This window comes from Jaculus jaculus, chromosome 9 (genome assembly GCF_020740685.1).
Source record: "Jaculus jaculus isolate mJacJac1 chromosome 9, mJacJac1.mat.Y.cur, whole genome shotgun sequence".
Lineage (NCBI taxonomy): Eukaryota > Metazoa > Chordata > Mammalia > Rodentia > Dipodidae > Jaculus > Jaculus jaculus.
The window spans coordinates 123003854-123025673 of record NC_059110.1 but is presented as its reverse complement, the minus strand read 5'-3'; the positions used below and the strand labels follow the sequence as shown (position 1 = coordinate 123025673).

Genomic DNA, 21820 nt, shown 5'->3' with positions numbered 1-21820 from the left:
CAAAATAATAAATAAAATATGAAAAGAGCTTTTTTATTTTATTTATTTACTTTTAAAAATATTTTATTTTTAGGGCTGTAGAGATGGCTTAGTGGTTAAGCACTTTCCTGTGCAGCCTAAGGACCGTGGTTCAAGGCTCGATTCCCCAGGACCCACGTTAGTCAGATGCACAAGGGGGCGCTTGCGTCTGGAGTTCATTTGCAGTGGCTGAAGCCCTGGCACGCCCTCTGCCTCTTTCTCTGTCTGTGACTCTCAAATAAATTAAAAAAAAAAAAAAAAAAAAGCAGGGCGTGGTAGAGGTAGGAGGATCACTGTGAGTTCGAGGCCACCCTGAGACTACATAGTTAATTCCAGGTCAGCCTGGACCAGAGTGAGATCCTACCTCAAAGAATAAAAAATAAAAAAATAAAATAAAATACATACATTTTTATTTATTTATTTGAAAGAGGCAGAGAGAAAGACAGGGAAAGATGGAGAATAAGTGACCAGGGCTTCCAGCCACTGGAAGTGAGCTCCAGATGTCTGTGCCACCTTGTGCATCTGGCATACATAGGTCCTGGGGAATAGAACCTAGGTCCTTTGGCCCTGCAGGCAAACGCCTTAACTGCTAAGACATCTCTCCAGCCCTGTTTACTTATTTAAAAAAAAATGTTTATTTATTTATTTGAGAGAGAGAAGGAGGCAGAGAGAGAGAGAGAATGGGCACGCCAGGGCCTCCAGCTGCTGTCATATGTGCTACCTTGTGCATCTGGCTCATGTGGGTCCTGGGGAATCGAAACTGTATCCTTTGGCTTTGCAGACAAGCGCCTTAACTGCTAAGCCATCTCTCCAGCTCAAAATAAGCTTTTAAAAAGAATTATTTTTCTATTTATTTATTTGCAAGTACAAAGACAGAGAGAGAATATGGGCACACCAGGGCCTCTTGACACTGCAAACAAACTTCAGATGAATGCGCCACCTTCTGTATCTGGCTTTACATTGGTACTGGGAATGAACTTAGGTCATTAGACTTTGTAGGCAAGTGCTTTAACCACTTATCCATCTCTTCAGCCCCAACACAAGTTTCTTAGGGCTGGAGAGATGGCTCAATGGTTAAGATGCTTGCTTGCAATGCCTGACAGTCTAGGTTCAATTCCCCAGCACCCACATAATGCAAGAAGTACCAGGTGGCACTTTTTTTTTTTTTTTTTTTTGCAGTGGCAAGAGGCCTTGGTGTCATTCACCCTCTCTGTGTTTGCAAATAAATAATTTTTTCTTTAAAGCTGCAGCCAGGTATGGTGGCACATGCCTTTAATCCCAGCACTTGGGAGGCTGAGGTAGGAAGATTGCCCTGAAGAGTTTGAGGCCATCCTGAGACTATAGAATTCCAGGTTAGCCTGGGCTATAGAGAGACCCTATCTTGAAAAAGCAAAACAAAATAAACAAACCCAAGCTAGGCTGGAGAGATGGCTTAATGGTTAAGGCACTTGCCTACAAAGCCAAAGGACCCAGGTTTCATTCTCCAGGATCCACATAAGCCAGATGCACAAGGTGGCACATGCGTCTGAAGTTCATTTGCAGTGATGGAGGCCCTGGCACACTCATTTCCCCTCCCTCTAGCTGCCTCTTTCTCTCTCTCTCTCTCTCAATACATAAATAAATAGATAAACAAACAAGCAAACAAACAAGTTTTTTAACCTCCATAGGGTGGGGCTCATGGCAAGTGAGATTTGGACACAGAGGGGCTTAAGAAAGGGAAAAGAGAGTTAGGGAAACCCCAAAGCCTCTGATTGGTCACATGGGTTCCTGGAGATGTCCCTGTGACATCAGTGCATTCACAGAGGAAGAGGGACCTATTCCTACACTATGGAAAGCCTTCACTTTGCTCTTTTTTTTTTTTGAGGTAGGGTGTCACTGTAGCCCGGGCTGACCTGGAATTCACTAAGGAGTCTCAGGGTGGCCTCGAACTAATGGCAATCCTCCTACCTCTGCCTCCCTAGTGCTGGGATTAAAGGCGTGTGCCACCATGCCCAGCTAAGCCTTCACTTTGATATCTGGAGTCAGTCTTTGCAAATAAGTTCCCCAAATATCCTAGCTGATACAATGCAACTGGGAATCCCTGAGAAACCTAAATCAGCGCCACAGCTCCTCTGATGTACACATCAACCTAGACTCCAGCTGTCAGCAAGCATGATCGAGACCACTCTCAAGCCAAGTGTCCCCCAAGTGGGGCTGGGGACCCCGGGTACCTTCAAAGGAAAACCTCTTGTACTGACGCCCAAAGCGGCTGAGAGAAGGAGGTGGCTTCTTGTTGGGAATGGTGTCACCTACAGGGAGATCAGAGGTGGTGGTCATGGGCCTAGGTCTTTCCTGCCCAAGGTCCTCCTCCACACCTTAGTCTGGGGCTCCTGGGACAGGGAGTATGCCTTTCTGGTAAGCCAGGCTCTTGGCTGTGGACAAGCCATGACTAGATATGCTCCTGGCCACCAGGCTTTGGGAAAGAAATCATGGCAGGAAGAAGCCACTTCTACTTTGTATCATGAGTCATTCCAAACAGATGTAAACTATCTTCAAAGTTGTTTTTTTCCTAGTCTTGGAGATGAAACCCAAACTAGACAAGTACTCTATCACTGAGTTATAGTCCCCAGCCTAAAAAAAAAAATGTTCAGTGAGGTGGCGCACACCTTTAATCCCAGCACCTGGGAGGCAGAGGTAGGAGGATCTTCATGAGTTCGAGGCCACCTGAGACTACATAGTGAATTCCAGGTCAGCCTGAGCTATAGTGAGACCCTACCTCAAAAAAAAAAAAAAAAAAAAGAAAGAAAAGGAAAGAAAAAAAAAAGGGCTGGACAGACGGCTTAGCAGTTAAGGCGCTTGTCTGCAAAGCAAAAGGACCCAGGGTTGACTCCCCTGGACCCACATAAGCCAGATGTACAAGGAGGCACATGCATCTGGAGTTCATTTGTAGTGGCTGGGGGCACTGGTGTGCCCATTCTCTCGCTCTCTCCCTGCCTATTTCTCTCTCTCAAATAAATATATACAATAAAATACTTAAAAAAAAAAAGAAGAAGAAAAACTCCTTTAAAAGCTCCCCATGCTGGACTTACAGGGACTGGTAGAGCGCCCATACCCCTATCCTAAACGCACATCCAGAGATACAGTTAACCCTTGGGTTTTCCAACCCGCACAGAGCAAACTCACAGGCCGCTGAGCTATCTGCCACACACCTTTCTCACTGGCTGTTAATGTGCTAACAGGTCTGGGGTTGCCAGGTGCTTCTTTCTCAGAACCCTTGGAGGGTGGCTTGGACTTCTTCAGACCCAGGAACTCAGCATCCATGTGATCCAGATCCTAGAACAGCAGAAGGGTGGGGCCTGAAGCCTGGGAAGGTGCTGTGGTTGAGGCTTAGGGTTCCCCAACAGTCCCTAAGAAAAGGTTTAGCCCCAGAGAATTTGGAAGAGGGGTCTTGTGGTCAGTGGGTAGCTAGGGGTGCTCTAGAAAGGAACTATAGGATCCCCACCCGTCCTTTTTCTCTGCTCTGGTTCAAGATGTGACCATTTGCTCCAGTACATCAGCCACACTCAGAACAGGCCAAACCAATCTTCACCCCAACCTCATCTTGAACAATGAACCCTCAAATGTATGAACTAAATAAACTTATTCTCTTTATAAGTTTAGCTGCCTTTAGCATTTTACTGCAGTGATGCAAAGCTGACCAGTAGAACGGGGAGGACGACTTCCAGCTGAGGGAAGAAGTACCCAGGGGAATTAGGAAAGGAAATGGACCCAAAGGTAAGCAGAGTGGAGCAGGTGGGGGCTTGGCTGATGGTTCTGAAATGAAGAGTCAAGATCACCACAAAAAAAGTGATTCAGGCCAGGCATGGTGGCGCACGCCTTTAATCCCAGCACTTGGGAGGCAGAGGTAGGAGGATCTCTGAGTTCAAGACCACCCTGAGACTACATAGTGAATTCCAGGTCAGCCTGGGCTACAGTGAGACCCTGCCTTGAAAAATTAAAAAATAAAAATAAAAAAATAAAGTGATTCAGAGGACTTGAGAGTAATGCCGAAGGCCGTGGCCAGGGCCCTGGGGAGAAAAATGTCCAACTGAGGTTAAAGAAACAGAATGTTGGGCTGGAGAGATGGCTTAGCGGTTAAGCGCTTGCCTGTGAAGCCTAAGGACCATGGTTTGAGGCTCGATTCTCCAGGACCCACATTAGCCAGATGCACAAGGGGGCGTGTGCATCTGGAGTTCATTTACAGTGGCTGGAAGCCCTGGCACGCTCATTCTCTCTCTGTCTCTCTGCCTCTTTCTCTCTTTGTCTGTTGCTCTCAAATAAATGAATAAAAATAAATTACAAAGAAACAGAATCTGGAGCCAAGAAGGAAATGGACAATTCTTTAGAGTCCCCCAGGCTGGAACCAAGGGTTTAGCAGTGGCCTGAGGAACATGGATAAATGGGATAATTGGGTGTACTACCAGGGTCAGCTGGTATGGCTGCTAGCTCCAAAGGAAGAACCAGAAGTGGCCGAGGCCCAGGCCAAGCTACCCCTAGTTATCCCTGTGAGATTATGTTCTTACCCACTTTTCAGAATTTGTCATAAAATTCTAGTGCAAAGATTAGGTTTGGGCTTCCATCTGATGAGAAGGGACACCCACTTGTCAGGGGACAAGGAGAAAAATTTCAGGAAAAGATGTTGGAGGAGACACTATCCCTTTCTACCCGACTCCCCCCCCCCACCCCAGGTAGTGTTGGGATCCAGCTAGGTGAGTCACTGGGTGGTAGCTTGTCCTATTTCACATTAGGCCTGTAAAATAAACTTTCCAGTCTCCAGATATCCTTAAAACTAGTTTATGCCCAGGACAATAACTTGGGAAAGGGGATTTCCTTAAGGGCTAAATGAAGGGTTCAGAAACTCAAGCTGCAAAGGAGAAATTACAGGAGGAGTGAAGCCTTGACATGGACTATCTGGCCCCCCGCCCAGCCTCGAGTATTGAGAAACTGATTCACTACCTTCATTGTCTCCAGCAAGGCTTGTGGGTCTGCCTCTGAGATGTCGGAAATCTAAGCCCATAGAAGAGGAAGACACAGATTAAACAGGAGTTAGTCAAGGCCCCATGATACCTGGAGCTCCCAGCACCTTGTCAACTTGTTTTTGTGAGAGCAGTGGCTAGGCAGAGACAGAGCATGGACCATGGAGCATAAACAAGAGGGGCCCCTTGTCCCTACCTTGGGCTTAGCTCTAGGTCAAACCTGGCCAGATGGGGAGACCCACAAAGTATCGCCACTTTCTCTTCCTCCCGACAGTAGAGACCACTTCCTTCATCCCAGGATTCAAATCACACCACTTCTTAATCCTGTGACCAGACAGCCTGGACTTTCTCTATAGCAAGAGGTCTACTTTGACCCCACTATGCCATTGAGAGGAGATGGGTGCTGCTTTGGGTCCCTTCAACAGCCCTTGGTTATTGCTCTGCTACAAAGACCAAGCACAGGGGATGGGGAGATGGCTCAGCAGCTTGCTTGCAAAGTGTGGCAGCCTGGATTTGGTTCTGTAACGCCCATGTAAAGCCAGGCTCAAAGTGGCACAAGTGTCTGCATTTGTTTGCAACAGTAAGAGACCATGGCAATCCCTGCCTCAGTGAGTGCAACAAATGATTAAAAAATATTTTTGAAAATAGCCGCGGGCTGGAGGGATGGTTTAGTGGTTAAAGCACATGCCTGTGAAACCTAAGGATCCAGGTTTGATTCTTCAGGTCCCACCAAAGCCAGATTGCACGTGGTGGCGCATGCATTTGAAGTTCGTTTGTAGTGGCTAGAGGCCCTGGCATGCCCATTCTCTCTCTCTCTCTCTCTGTTTCTCTCCCTCTCTCTAATAAATAAATAAATAAAACTAAATCTTTAGGCTAGATGTGGTGGCTCACACCTTTAATCCCAGCACTTGGGAGGCAGAGGTAGGAGGATTGCTGTGAATTCAAGGCCACCCTGAGACTACAGAGTGAATTTCAGGTCAGCCTAGGCTAGAGTGAGATCCTACCTCAAAAAAACAAAAACAAAAACAAACAAACAAACAAAAAATCTTTAATTCCAAGTCAGCTAGAGGGAGACCCTACCTCAAAAGACCACAAAAAGGGCTGGAGAGATGACTTAGAGGCTATGGCACATGTCTGTGAAGTCTAAGGAATCATATTTGACTCTCCAGGTCCCATAGAAGCCAGACACATGGTGACACAAGCATGCAAGGTTGCGCGTGCGCACAAGAGGGCACACACAGGTCTGGACTTTGACTGCAGTGGCTGGAGGTCCTGGCACGCCAATCCGCTCTCTCATTCAATCTCTTTGTCACTCTCATGCATTAAAAAAAAAAAAGAAAGAAAGCGGGGTATGGTGGCACATGCCTTTAATCCCAGCACTCAGGAGGCAGAGGTAGGAGGATTGGCATGAGTTCAAGGCCACTCTGAGACTACATAGTGAATTCCAGGTCAGCCTGAGCTAGAGTGAGACCCTACCTTGAAACCTTAAAAAATCAGGGGGAAAAAAAGGAAAGGTCAGTCTGTTGGGCTGTCTTTTTTTTTTTTTTTTGTTGTTGTTCATTTGTCTAGGTCAGCTTGGTCTAGAGTGAGACCCTAGCTAAAAAAAAAAAAAAAAAAAATTACAGGCCATGCATTTGGGTGACTGTAATCCCTGAACTTGGGAGGGGCAGCTCAGGATCTTGAGTTCTAAGCTAGCCTGGGCTACAAAGAGACAAACTCTCAAATGAAACAGAACAAAACAATCCCCAGTGGACTTTGCAGGAACTTCTAATCCTTTCTGTGAGGAGCTACTTGACAACACCAGTCACTGTTCTGGGCGCAAGTACAGAGACTGAGGACTGGGGAATGGGCCAGGCTCACCTCAGCATCAGCTCCTGCCAGGTCTTCCACATTGTCTTTCAAGAGGGACCTGCAAAAAGGTGAAATCAACATGGACCCCTATGCCTACGTCACTAGACTTGGAGGTGCAACTCAGTGTTTGTATTCTTAGTATGTGCGAGGCCCTGGATTCAATCCTAGCACCATGAGATAGGGAGAGGAAGAGGAAGGGATGGAGGAAAGGAGGGAAGAAGAGAGAACTGAGTCTGGTGGTGCACGCTATAAACCTAGCACTTGGCAGAGGGAAGAAGAATTAGGAGTTTAAGATCATTCTCGAGGCCAGTCTGAACATCAGACCCTGTCTCAAAAACAAATAGATAAACAAACAACCTTGGAACTATTGGAGAGACTTCTCTAAGGGACAGAGATGCTTCGAGAACCTCACAGGCCACATAGTACAATGATTTTTTTTCTATTTTTTGAATTCACTATGTCATCTCAGGGTGGTCTCAAACTCATGACAATCCTCTTTCCTTTGCCTCCTGAGTGTTGAGATTAAAGGTGTGAGTTAACATGCCCAGCACACTTTTTTTTTTAAATGAGAGAGATTATTAGATTAAAGAGGAGAAAGTTCTGAGAGTTCCTACTCATGAGAAGGCAGGAGGGGGTAAATCCCCCTCCTTTTTAAATATTTTATTTTTATTTATTTAAGGGAAAGAGGCAGAGAGAGAAAGAGAGAGAGGGAGAGAGAGAATGGGCATGCCAGGGCCTCCAGCTGCTGCAAAGGTACTCCAGACGCATAAACCACCTTGTGCATCTGGCTTATGTGGGTCTTGAGGAATCAAACCTACATCATTTGGCTTTGCAGGCAAGAGCCTTAACTGCTAAGCCATCTCTCCAGCCCAACAAATATATTTAAAAAAAATTTTTTTCAGGCAAGCCCAACAGATTGGCCCTTTTCTTTCTTTCTTTTTTTAATGACCTTTTTCTTATATATGCAAGAGAATGAGTGTGAAAGAGACTGAGAAAACTGGTGTGCTAGGGCCTCAGCCACTGTTATCAAACTCCAGATATGGGTGCCCCCTTGTGTGCATGTGTGACCTTGCATGCTTATGTCACTGTGTGTCTGGCTTACATGGGATCTGGAGAGTTGAACATGAATCCTTAGGCTTCTCAGGCAAGCGCATTAATTGCTAAACCATCTCTCCAGCCATATATATATATATATATATATATATATATATATATACATATACATATACATATATATATATATATATATATATTTTTTTTTTTTTTTTTTTTGGTTTTTCGAGGTAGGGTCTCACTCTGGTCCAGGCTGACCTGGAATTAACTCTGTCATCTCAGGGTGGCCTTGAACTCATGGCAATCCTCCTACCTCTGCCTCCCGAGTGCTGGGATTAAAGGTGTGCACCACCACGCCGGCTCTTATATTTTTTTTTATTTATTTATTTTGGTTTTTCGAGGTAGGGTTTCACTCCAGACCAGGCTGACCTGGAATTCACTACATAGTCTCAGGGTGGCCTTGAACTCACAGCGACCCTCCTAGCTCTGCCTCCCAAGTACTGGGATTAAAGGCATGCACCACTATGCCTGGCTCCCAATAAATATATATTTTTAAAGTTAAATTGTTAAAGCTAGGCATTCTGGTACATGACTGTAATCCCTGTATTCATGATCCAATTTGAGGCCAGCTCTAGAGAAATGAAGGTAGGCAGGTGGACCATCACCTTTATTGTTCATCTATGAAGAGACCAAACAAACTTGAAACACAGTGAGGCCAGTCCTCTTTCCACTCTCCAGGTCGCTTGGATGACTGGAGCATAGGGGAGCGGTGCAAGTTCATGATGGTTACTGTGGGCACTGGCCAGTGGGAAGCGAGGTGAAGGAGCAGAGTGAGGGACTGGCATTGCCACTGCACTTACTTTGCTCTAGCCTTGGAAGAGAGCCATTGAGATGCGCCTCCTGTGCTGGCACGTGAGGCTGGTCCAACAGGCTTCTCAGGGAATGTTGCTAGAACAAAGGAAAATGAAAAGTTGCCATTCAGCTACAGAGTAGTGGAGATGGAGGATGGTGAGTCCTCCCTCCACCCCACAGTCTCCCTGACACTCCCACAGAAACACGGTGTGTTGGCACCTCAGACAGGTCCCAGTATTATACCCTGACAAACCTGAACGGAAAGAGGATGCACTTCCAAGAAGGAAGTCAACCCAGATGCCAATGAGTTTCAAATGAGGAGTTCAACCCAATCCACTCGCCCACAGTGCATGGAAAGGCCAAGACACAATGGCTTTCACACAGCCCAGGCTGTGGGCGGAGCTTGTGCTTGGGAGGGTTCTCTGGGCTATACCTGGTGAGCTGTGCGCATTCTGCAAGCCCTGTCCCTCAGTCCAGCAACACGGACATGAAGAAGGGGCTAGCTGGTGGAATGATTCATGCCTACAATCCCAGCACTAGGAAGGATGAGGCAGAAGACTTCTATGAATTTGAGGCCAAGTTATAGAGTGATACCCTGTCTCAAAAAGCATTAAGAAGTGTGGGGCTGAGCGGGGTGTGGCAGCGCACGCCTTTAATCCCAGCATGTGGGAGGCAGAGATAGGAGGATTGCTGTGAGTTTGAGGCCAGCCTGGGACTACAGAGTGAGTGCCAGGTCAGCCTGGACTAGAGAGAGACTCTATCTCAGGGGAAAAAATAAGAGGTGGATGGTGTTCCTAAAAATGACATCTGAGGTTGTCATCTGGCCTCCACACTCACACACCTGCACACACACCTGTACATATATATATATATGCACACATACATACTAACCACATACACACAGGAAAGCCAAAAAACAATGGGCCCAAAAGGGGCTTGGGAGGAGCACTTACTATCGCTCCCCAGGAGGTCACCAAGGACATCGTCAATGGAGTCTGGAACAGAAAAGAGCTATCAGCCTTCAGAAAGGAAGAAGTATGGCGCTTCAAGCTGACAGTCTTGAGACACCCTCTAGTTCTCAGATCATGGGTCTTAGGGTCACCTCTGCCTTCCCTAGCCATGGGATGGTGTCCAGCTCTGGCTACAAGTTACTGTCTTGATCAAACATCCCAGGCAGATATTTAAAGTCGCTTTTGCAAAGAATAATGAAAACTGTCGGTATAACTTCCTTTCTCTCCGAGTCTCCATGGCACACTAACCATCTCTCAGTCTTCCAGACTCCGAAGAGCCAGTGAGTTCTTCGGGAGAAGCGTGCAAATGTGCGCAAGCCCGACTCATGCGAGCAGTCTCCTTGTAGCCCTCCCCTCCCTCTAAGGCCCTCCAGAACCCAGGATGTACCCTTCCCTGGCCACTTTCTGATGGAGACATGGGGAAGGGGGAACCTAAGTAGGAATATGGAATTAGTTCTCCAACCCAGTTTACCTGCCTTTATCCCCCTTAATTCCAACCACATTTTCCTGAATACAGAGCTCAGTGAGAAGGATATTTTCCCCTAAAACTTATTTTTTTATTTTTGTTTTTTAAAATATTTTATTTTTATTTATTTATTTGACAGAGAACGAGGGAGAGAGAGAGAGGGAGAGACAGAGAGAAGGGGTGCACCAGGGCCTCTGCAAACGAAGCCACTGCAAACAAACTCCAGATATGTGCACCCCCTTGTGTATCTGGCTAATGTGGGTCCTGGGGAATTGAACCTGGGTCCTTTGGCTTTGCAGGCAAACACCTTAACTGCTAAGCCATCCTTCCAGCTCTTATTTTTGGTTTTTTAAGATATATTTTATTTTATTTATTAGACAGAAAGAGATTTGGGATTTGGAGAATTGAATCTGAGTCCTTAGGTTTTGCAGGCAAGCACCTTAACAGCTAAGCCATCGCTCCAGAATTTTTTTTTTTTTTTAGGTAGGGTCTCACTCTAGCCCAGGCTGACTTGGAATTCACTGTATCGTCTCAGGCTGGCCTTGAACTCACATCTATCTTCCTATTTATGCCTTCCAAGCACCACCATGCCCTGCTTTTTAAAAAATTTTTTTTTGAAGCAGTGTCTCACTCTAGCCTAGGCTGACTTAGAGCTCACTCTGTATAACCTTGAATTTACGACAATCCTCCTACCTCAGACTCCCAAGCACTGGTACTAAAGTCATGTAACACTACACCTGGCTTCAACTTACCTTTTTTCTTTTTTTTTCTTTGAGGCAGGGTCTCACTCTAGCTCATGCTGACCTGGAATTCACTCTGGATTCTCAGGGGGGCCTCAAGCTCATAGTGATCCTCCTACCTCTGCCTCCTGAGTGCTGGGATTAAAGGTGTGTGCCACCATGCCAAGCTACTGTGCTACTTAAAAAAAATTTTTTTTGTTCATTTTTATTTATTTATTTAAGAGTGACAGAAAGAGGCAGATAGAGAGTGAGAGAGAGAGAGAGAGAGAGAGAGAGAGAGAGAGAGAGAGAGAGAGAGAGGGAGAGAGGGAGGGAGAGAATGGGCGTGCCAAGGCTTCCAGCCACTACAAACAAACTCCAGTCGCATGCACCCCCTTGTGCATCTGGCTAGCATGGGTCCTGGAGAATTGAGCCTAGAACCGGGGTCCTTTGGCTTCACAGGCAAGTGCTTAACCACTAAGCCGTCTCTCCAGCCCTGTGCTACTTGTTTCTATGTAGGTGCTGGGAAATGGAACCTGGGGTTTGCAAGCAAGTGCCTTTACCCAAGGAACTATCTTCCCAGGCCCTCTTTTCTCTCTCCTTCCTTTCCTTCCCTTCCTTGTGTTTTTTGAGACTTTGAGACAAGCGTCTCAGGCTGGCCTGGACATTGAGGCAATTCTCAAGACTCAACTCCTGAGTGTGGGGATTACAGGCATAAGCCAGCACACCCAACCTAAAACCTCATTTATTTTTTTCTGACTTGTTGAGGACCAAAGAGGTAGCATGAGCAGAAAGAGGTCTCAGGTAAGGACAGCTGCCTGAGGCCTTGTGGGAGAAGCAAGCCTCTCACCGCTGTTTAAACACAGGCAAGGGGCTGGGGAGATGACTCACTCACTATGCAACTCTGAGTACCTAACTGTAGCAGGCTCAAGGACTGACCCAAAAGTTGTCCTCTGACCTCCACATGCATACAGTGGCACATGTAGGTCCACAGTTACACACACACACACACACATACACACACACTAAATAAACGAGTAAAAATAATAATAATAATAATAATAAAGCCAGGTGTGGTGGCATACATCTTTAATCCCAGCACTCAAGAAGTAGAGGTAAGAGGATCACTGTGAGGTCGATGCCAGCCTGGGACTACAGAGTGAGTTCCAGGTCAGCCTGGGCTAGAATGAGACCTTACAACAACAACAACAAAATTAACCAAGCAAAACATAGACATATTTGAATTATGTGAAGAAGAAAAAATATATTTGCCTCAAGGGTATGTTCCATATCTCCACTTACCTTTCAATCCCTTCTTGGCTTTGGGTGCCTAAAGTTGGAAAAGAGAATCATATTTATAAAGTCCAACAGTGATCCAAATGGATTAAGGACCTTAACATCAGACCTGAAACTCTGAAACTACTAGAGGAAAAAGTAGGGGAAACCCTTCAACATATTGGTCTTGGCAAAGACTTTCTGAATACAACCCCAATTGCTCAGGCAATAAAACCACAGGTTAATCACTGGGACCTCATGAAATTACAAAGATTTTGCACTGCAAAGGACACAGTGAAAAAAGCAAAGAGGCAACCTACAGAATTGGAAAAATTCTTCGCCAGCTATATATCTGATAGAGGATTAATATCTAGGATATATAAAGAACTCAAAAAGTTAAATAATAAGGAATCAAACAAGCCAATCAAAAAATGGGCTTTGGAGCTAAATAGAGCATTCTCAAAGGAAGAAATACGAATGGCATATAAGCATCTAAAAAAAAGCTCTATGTCACTAGTCATCAGGGAAATGCAGATGAAAACTACATTGAGATTCCATCTCACTCCTGTCAGACTGGCCACCATCATGAAAACAAATAATCATAAATGTTGGCGGGGATGTGGAAAAAGAGGAATCCTTCTACACTGCTGGTGGGAATACAATCTGGTCCAGTCATTGTGGAAATCAGTGTGGAGGTTCCTAAAACAGCTAAAGATTGATCTACCATATGACCCAGCTATAGCACTCCTAGGCATATTTCCAAAGGACTCATCTCATTTCCTTAGAAGTACGTGCTCAACCATGTTTATTGCTGCTCAATTTATAATAGCTGGGAAATGGAACCAGCCTGGATGTCCCTCAACTGATGAGTGGATAATGAAGATGTGGCACATTTATACAATGGAGTTCTACTCAGCGGTAAAGAAAAATGAAGTTACGAAATTTGCAGAAAAATGGATGGATCTGGAAAGTATTATACTAAGTGAGGTAACCCAGGCCCAGAAAGCCAAGTGCTACATGTTCTCCCTCATATGTGGATCCTGGCTACAGATGATTGGGCTTCTGCGTGAGAAGGAAAATACTTAGTAGCAGAGGCCAGTAATTTAAAAAGGAGACATAAAGGGAAGAGAAAGGAAGGGAGGAGGGTACTTAATAGATTGATATTGTATATATGTAAGTACAATGATTGAGATGGGGAGGTAATAAGATGGAGAATGGAATTTCAAAGGGGAAAGTGTGTGGGGGGAGGAAGGATATTACCATGGGATATTTTTTTTATAATCATGGAAAATGTTAATAAAAATTAAATAAGTAAAATAAAATAAATCAAACAGTGAACATATGTTGAAACTGGCCACAAAGAATGAATGTTTTTGTCTTTTATGAGGTTACCAGAGGAGAACGCCATCAGCATTTGCAGACATTAAGTTCTGTTTGCTTTCTCACAGCTGAGAATAAACTTACTCAGAGCATGGAAACAGCCCTCACTAATCCAGTCATGCCAAGGAGGGGACAGAAGTTTCTCCTCTTCCCTGATCTCTATACATCATGCGCAACTCTTGCCCCAACCACGCTCCGTAAGACTAGAAATACTTTTGTCTGCTCTGTGTCTGAACCCTAGTGATGGCTGTTTAAAACCCCTCCTGCTGACACTGAGAGGTCCAGAATAAACCTTGCTCATTGCTTAAGTTTGTTTTCAATGCTACCTCCCATCACTGCTCTCCAGGGACCATATCCTGGTCCTTGCCACCCAAGACTATTCCATGCAGTCAAGAAGTTCAGGGCCGGGGGTGGGGAGGGGTGGAGGATGGTTCCCACATGGGGCTCTGCAGCCTACCATCTTGAGCTCTGCAGACTTCTTGCAGCTCCTTCACAGCATTCTCCAGCTCACTTGAATTCTTATCCATAGCAGGCTCATCTGCCCTAATATAGAAATTGAAAGTGGCTGCTTAAAAATGATGTGGCATGGGCTGGAGGGTTGGCTTAGTGGTTAAGGTGCTTGCCTGCAAAGGCTAATGACCCAAGTTCGATTCCCCAGTACCCATGTACAGCCAGATGCACAAAGTGATGCATGCATCTGGAGTTTGTTTGCTGTGGCTGGAGGCCCTGGTGTGCCCATTCTGTCTTTCTTCTATCTCTTTCTGCTTGCAAGTAAATAACTTTTTGAAAAAAAGGAAGATCATGACATCAAAATAAAAGAGAGACTGATTGAGAGGGAGAGGGGATATGATGGAGAATGGAGTTTCAAAGGGGAAAGAGGGGGAGAGAGGGAATTACAGTGGGATATTGTTTACAATTATGGAAGTTGTCAATAAAAAAAGAAAAAATAGGGATTGAAGAGATGGCTTAGTGGTTAAGCTATTTGCCTGCAAAGCCAAAGGATCCCGGTTTGATTCCCCAGGACCCACGTAAGCCATATGCACAAGAAGGCACATGCATCTGGAGTTCCTTTACAGTGACTGAAGGCTCTGGTGTGCCCATTCTCTCTCTCTGCCTCTTTCTCTGTATCAAATAAATAAATAAATAATATTTTTAAAAAAGAAAAATAGGGCTGGAGAGATGGCTTAGTGGTTAAGGTGTCTGCCTGCAAAGCCAGAGGATCCCAGTTTGACTCTCTGGGAGCCACATAAGCCAGATGCACAAGGGGTGCATGCATCTGGAGTTCATTTGCAGTGGCAGGAGGCCCTGGAGCGCACATTCTCTCCCTCTCTTTCTGCCTCTTTCTCTCAAATAAATAAATAAAAATAATTTTAAAAAAGAAAAAATAATAAGAAAAAAAAGTAGAAGGAGGAAAGAAAGTTTTGGTATTGGTGATTCATACTTATACTACCAGCCCTTGGAAGGCTGAAGCAGGAGGATTACCATGAGTTTGAGGCCAGCCTTGGTCACATAGTAAGTTCCTGGGCCCAAAGTAAGCCTCTGGGGAGAGAGAGAGAGAAAGAGAGAGAGAGGGAGAGAGAGAGAGAGAGAATATGATGTGTTAGTAATGAGGGATGAGGAGAGGTGAAATTTCTTATGAAGTGGATAATTCACATGAGAAATGAGAACGGGCTCTGTTTTGCTTATTGGGGTTTCCTTGGCTTGGAAAATACTTGAAGAAAGAGAGGTGTGGCAAGGAACCATTTGGAAAGGTAATAGGTGCTTGGCACTGTGGTCAAAACCCCTTCCCAGCCACCACTCCGGGCCGCTTTTGGAGGCAGCATTCCGTACACAAAGGGCAAGCATGAGCTCTGTTACTCTTTGACATTGCTTTCACTGGCGGTGCAAAACTTACCTTCACACTGGCTGTGCGTAACTCACTCCTCTGAGAACAGAATTCCGCAGAGTCCTCTCCCCTTCCCCCCTCCTCCACTTAGCCACAACCCACCTTCGCTTGCCCGGGAAGGAAGGAGTCAGAGGCGCTCATCCGTCTCCCTGCGGTGGCCTGCCCTGCTACTGTAAGAATGCAAAGTGTGTCTGGGATGGCAGACCGAGAGGAATGTTTGTGTCTCTCTTCTGTAGTGGCAACGTTAGCGACCCACAAGGTCAAACGCGTTTTGGTCCTTAACCTACAACAAGGAACGTCTGCCGTCTCCTATGCACCCAGTCCCCAGCCTCCCAGACGGGCGGGGATGCTTTTTTAGGGGCGACTTGTAAAAGACAAAGTGTCCCGGAGTAACGTCGCGTCCCCGCATCTACTCATCCCACGTCATGCCAGCGGGCATCTTTTAAATCGCGAGCCCGCCCCTCGGCCAGAGGCCTTCTCCCACAGTGTCCCTTCAGGCCAAAGGCTCGGTACCCCTCCAGGATCCATCCCCCGCGCGCTCATCCCGTCTCAGGCCAAGCGCACCGCTGATCCGCCTGGCCCCTGAGATCCCTGTTTTGGGGTGTCCCTTCCGAGGCGCGGCCTCGGAGAACCTAACCCATTCCTTCCACACCCAGTTCTGCCAGGCCTACCACCTCGTCGGCCTCGATGCCCACCTCGCTGTTGCTAGCCTCCTGCAGAAGGCGACGTGAAGCATCCTGGGAGCTGTAGTCCGAAGTTCGCTCACAGGCGGACCGAACGGAGAGAGGCTCTGAGGAGAACTACATTTCCCAGAGGTCCTTGCGTTGGGCACCTCCAGGCGGGGCATCTGTTGGCTGCTCTGCGCGTTGCTGGGAGCCGGGTCAACGCCTCCGCCGCCGCGCGCTGGTTCCCAAAGGCTCTTCTGCAGAACATCCACGCACTGTGGCGGGAGGGACTAATTTCCTCGCGTCCTGGGCACTCAGTGGTGACTGTGACATTCCTGGTCAATGATCACATCAAAGCTGCGCTGCCAGAAAAGCCGACATCCTAAGTCAATGCGGGCATATAGCTGAGCGTGCCACGCCTGCGGTCGCAGCAAGGCTGAGGCTGGAAAAATTGACGCGTAGGCCAAGAAGTGTCTCATCGCGAGTTCGAGGTAGGGTCTCCCTGTAGCCCAGGCTGACCTGGAATTCATTATGTATTCTCAGGGTGGCCTCGAACTTACGGCAATCCTCCTATCTCTGCCTCCCGAGTGCTGGGATTAACGCCACCACGCCCGGCTTTAGGTGTACTTATTTCTCTATTTATTTGAGAGGGAGAGAGAGAAGGGGAGAAAGAGAATGGGCGTGACAGGGCATACAGCCACTGCAAACGAACTCCAGACACTTGCACCACCTTGTGCATCTGGTTTACGTGGGTCCTGGGGTATCAAACCTGGGTCCTTAGGCTTTGCAGGCAAGCGTCTTAACCACTAAGCCATCTCTCTAGCCCTTTGGGTGTACTATTTTATAGATATTTATGTGATTTGAAAATTATTTATTTATTTATTATGGGGGAATGGGTGTACCAGGGCCTTCAGCCACTGCAAACAAACTGCAGATGTGTATCTGGCTTATGTGGGTCCTGAGGAATCCAACCTGGGTCCTTTGGCTTTGCAGGCTAACGCCTTAACCACTAAACCATCTCTCCAGCCCCTTTTTATGGATCTTTTTTTATGGGTCACAAAGGATGGTACTGGTCTGACTTATTTGAGGCCAAGGAGAGCAGGCAGGTCAGGCACGTCTAGGACTTGCAAGCTCTGGCCCTGTACTCCTACTTCCAAAGGATGGTCTACTAGGGCAAGGTAGTAATGCATGCTGAACTGCGCTGCCAGGGAGGAACTAAAGGAAACAAGTTACCTGGTTATGTCCATGACAATCAGACATTAAAAGTTTGCCAACTAGAAGTCAGCAGTTAATATTGAGGAAGATCACATTTGGCACCTTTAAAAAATATTTGAAAGTCAACAGTATCATGCCAAAATAATTTAGCTCGACAATACTTTTACGTAGTCAATTTCATAGATGTAAATAATGTATTTTTATCACATTCATTCCCATTATCCTCTCTTATCCCTCTTCCACCCCCCCTTTTTTTTAATTTGCAAGCAGAGATAGAAGACAGACAGAGAATGGGCCTCCAGCCACTGCAAATGAACTCCAGATGCATGTGCCACTTTGTGCATCTGACTTTTATGTGGGTACTGGGAATTGAAATCATGTTATTAGCCTTTGCAGGCAAGTGCCTTAACCATTAAGCAATCTCTCCACCCCCATTTTGGTTTTGTAATGAACATTTAAAAACTATTTTTCAGGGGTGAGGGAGGGTATTACCATGGGATATTTTTTATAATCATGGAAGATGTTAATAAAAATTTGAAAAGAGGGGTGGAGAGATGGCTTAGTGGTTAAGCGCTTGCCTGTGAAGCCTAAGGACCCCGGTTTGAGGCTCGATTCCCCAGGACCCACGTTAGCCAGATGCACAAGGGGGCGCATGCGTCTGGAGTTCATTTGCAGTGGCTGGAGGCCCTGGAGCGCCCATTCTCTCTCTCTCTGCCACTTTCTGTCTGTCACTATCAAATAAATACATAAAAAAAAAACAAAAAAATTTGAAAAAATTTGAAAAGAAAAAGAATCAAACAGCTTGTGGCCTGTCCAGAAATAAGAACTGTTATTTTTTTTTCCCATTTATTTATTTGCAAACAGAAAGGAGACAAAATAGGCACACCAGGGTCTTCAGACGCTGCAAATGAACTTGACACATGTGCCACTGTGCATCTGGCCATATGTGGGTACTGGGGATTTGAACTCTGGTTGTTAGGTTTTGCAGGCATGCAAATGAGGCACTGAACCATTCCTCCATCCCTGAACATTATTATTATAAACAGTATTTTTTATTTTTATTTATTTGAGAGAAAAGAAGAGGCAGAGAGGGAGAAAAAGAGAATGGGCACACCAGGGCCTTCAACTGCTGCAAATGAACTCCAGATGCCAGGCTGACCTGTACTTCACTATGTAGTCTCAGGGTGGCCTTGAACTCATGGCGATCCTCCTACCTCTGCTTTCTGAGTGCTGGGATCAAAGGCGTGCATCACCATGACCGGCTAGAGTTCTTAAAATTACTCTCAATTCTTATATTCCCTAGACTCATTTAAATTTAACCCAATTTTGTTGTTGTTTTTTGTTTCTTTTGTTTTTTTGAGTTAGGGTTTCACTCTAGCCCAGGCTGACCTGGAATTCACTATATAGTCTCAGGGTAGCCTCAAACTCATGGCAATCCTCCTACCTCTGCCTCCCGAGTGCTGGGATTAAAGGCATGTGCCACTAGCTATTTTTTAAACAAATAAATTTAACCTTTTAAATTTGGGTTAAATTAGTTAGGCGTGGTGGCACATGCCTTTAATCCCAGCACTCGGGAGGCAGAGGTAGGAGGATCACTGTGAGCTTGAGGCCAGCCTGAGACTTCATAGGAAATTCTAGGTCAGTGTGAGCTAGAATAAAACCCTACCTCAAATAACAACAATAACAATTATTTATATATATATATATTATATATATATATATATATATATATATATATATATATATAAAATATATATATTTGATAGAGAGAGGGAAAGAGAGAGAATGGGCATGCCAGGGCCTCCTACCGCAGCAAACTCCAGACGCATGTACCACTTTGTACATCTAGCTTTTCATGGGTACTGGGGAACTGAACCTGGGCCATCAGGCTTTGCAAACAAGTGCCTTTAGTCAGTGAGCCATCTCTCCAGTCCCTAAAAGGTTAAGCTTAAAGCAAAATCAAACCAATCCAAATCACCCCAGAATCTAGGAATTTGCAACCACTAATAAATAGTTTGTACCTAAAAATAAGGTTTCCTATATTTTTCTGTTTACCATCATGGGTCTCAGGAGTATGTGTTGAAAAAAGTGGTCATGGGTCTCAGGAGTATGTGTTGAAAAAAGTGGTTAAGTATGGACGGCTAAGAGTAAAACTCCAACAGTATTTTATTTTATTTTTATTTTTATTTTAAATTTTTATTAGCATTTTCCATGATCCAACAGTATTTTAAAATATAATGTCATTTTCATCATTCACAGTGTAACAGTACAGGAATGGAATAAATAGCCACCTTCTTTGCATTACTTCCTGAAAACAGTCAAAACCTTTAAGAATCAACACATCTTAAGTCTCTGAATAATGAATTTCAAAGTATAGCCTCTCTCCAGTTGTAGCAGCTACTGTATGAAGATAGCCTATAGCCCTAGAGTATCCTCTCTCTCTACATATGTGTAGCCAGGATAATTACAGGCATGATGGTGCACATGTGTCATTCCGAGATTATCTGTGGCAGAGTTCTTGGCCAACCTGGGTAACAGGAGACCCTACAAAAAAAAAAAAAAAAAAAAAAAAAGCCAAAATCAAGTGTGGTAGCACATCCTTTAATCCCAGCACTTGAGGGGCAGAAGTAGGAGGATCATCATGAGTTTGGAATTCATGGTCAGCCTGGACTACAGCGAGATTCTATCTCAAAAAAATCAAAACAAAATGGGGCTGGAGAGATGGCTTAGTGGTTAAGGTGCTTTCCTGCGAAGCCTAAGAACTCATATTCGAATCTCCAAGTCCCACATAAGCCAGATGCACAGGTGGCACAATGTCACACATATGCACAAGGGGGCTCATGCATCTGGAGTTTGTTTGTAGTGGCTGAAGGCCCTCGCCTGCTCATTCTATCACTCAAATAAATTTAAAAACAAGCTGTGTGTGGTGGCACATGCCTTTAATCCCAGCACTCAGGAGGCAGAAATAGGAGGATCACTGTGAGTTTGAGGCCACCCTGAGGATACACACTAGGCTAGAGTGAGACCCTACCTTGAAAAACCAAGTAATAATAATAAAAACAAAACAATACTATAAAAGGGGGTTGGGTGTGGTGTGTCACCACACCTGGCCTTATTTATTTGCGAGATAGAGATTGGGCACGCCAGGGCTTCCAGCCACTGCAAACAAATTCCAGAAGCATGTGCCACTTTATGTATCTGGCTTTATGTTGGATACTGGAGAACTGAACCAGGGTAATTAGGCTTTGCAGGCAAGCACCTTAACTGCTGAGCCATCTCTCCAGTCCCCCTTTTTTTGAGAGAGGAAGAGAGAGGAGATACAATAAGTATGGGTGTGCCAGGGTCTCTTCCTGCTGCCAATGAAATCCAGATAAAGTCACCACTTTGCGTGTTTGGCTTTATATGGGTACTGGAAATTAAACCCAGGACAGCAGGCATTGCAAACAAGTGCCTTTAACTGCTGAGCCATTTCCCCAGCTCAAATTCTTTTTTTTCAAATATTTTATTTTTATTTACTTATTTGACAGAGAAAGAGGGAGAGAGAGAGAATTAGAATGGGCACACCAGGGCCTCCAGCCACTGCAAACGAACTCCAGACACATGCGCCCCCTTGTGCATCTGGCTAATGTGGGTCCTGGGGAATTGAACCTGGGTTCTTTGGCTTTGCAGGCAAACAACTTAACTGCTAAGCCATCCATCCAGCCCCTCAGATTCTTTATAAATTTTTGTTTTGTTTTGTTTTGTTTTTTTGAGGTAGGGTCCTACTCTAGTCTAGGCTGACCTGGAATTCAGTATGTAGTCTCAGGGTGGCCTTGAACTCACAGAGGTCCTCCTACCTCTACCTCCCAAGTGCTGGGATTAAAGGCATGTGCCACCACACCCAGCTATATTTTAAATTTTTGTGTGTGTATGCATGGCATTCTGTGTATGCATGGAGGTCAAAGAACAACTTTCAGGTCTGTTTGTGCTGTCAGGTTGTGTGTGCGTGTGTGTGTTTCATGGTAGGGTCTCACTCTAGCTCAGCCTGACTTGGAACTCATGGCAATCCTCCTATCTCTGCCACCTGAGTGCTAGGATTAAAGATATGAGCCATGCCCAGCCAGTTTGTTTGTTTTGTTTTGAGGTAAGGTCTCACTCCAGCCCAGGCTGACCTAGAACAGAAGACTGCCACAGCTTTTAATTTTTTTTTTGGGGGGGTTGGTGGTTTGAGGTAGAGTCTTGCTGTAGCCCAGGCTGACCTGCAATTCACTATGTAGTCTCAGGGTGGCCGCGAATTCACAGTAATTCTCCTACTTCTGCCTCCCAAGTGCTGGGATTAAAGGTATACATCCTTTTTTATTAAACTGACTTATTTTATTTTATTTTTTTGGTTTTTCGAGGTAGGGGCTCACTCTAGCCCAGGCTGACCTGGAATTCACTATGGAGCCTCAGGGTAGC

General features: G+C 45.4%; 1 protein-coding gene across 13 annotated transcripts in view; it reads right to left on the bottom strand.

Moving 5' to 3' along the window:
• Fbf1 (Fas binding factor 1) overlaps positions 1–16326 on the bottom strand; it is a 36131-nt gene extending 19805 nt beyond the window's left edge. For 2 of the 13 annotated variants that reach the window (XM_045158463.1, XM_045158466.1), the window contains exons 1-9: positions 15606–15991; positions 14076–14161; positions 12266–12293; positions 9722–9763; positions 8777–8864; positions 6873–6921; positions 4993–5043; positions 3207–3330; positions 2229–2306 (exon numbers count right to left, since the gene is read on the bottom strand). In XM_045158463.1, coding sequence (XP_045014398.1) covers positions 2229–2306; positions 3207–3330; positions 4993–5043; positions 6873–6921; positions 8777–8864; positions 9722–9763; positions 12266–12293; positions 14076–14078 — 463 coding nt within the window. In that variant the 5' untranslated portion in view covers positions 14079–14161; positions 15606–15991. Of the gene's footprint in view, positions 1–2228; positions 2307–3206; positions 3331–4559; positions 4596–4992; positions 5044–6872; positions 6922–8776; positions 8865–9721; positions 9764–12265; positions 12294–14075; positions 14162–15605; positions 15993–16016; positions 16176–16198 lie in introns of those variants that run through there. The other 11 variants (XM_045158455.1, XM_045158454.1, XM_045158458.1 and 8 more) reach the window with 11 other exon arrangements.
• Between the last annotated feature and the right edge of the window lie 5494 nt (positions 16327–21820).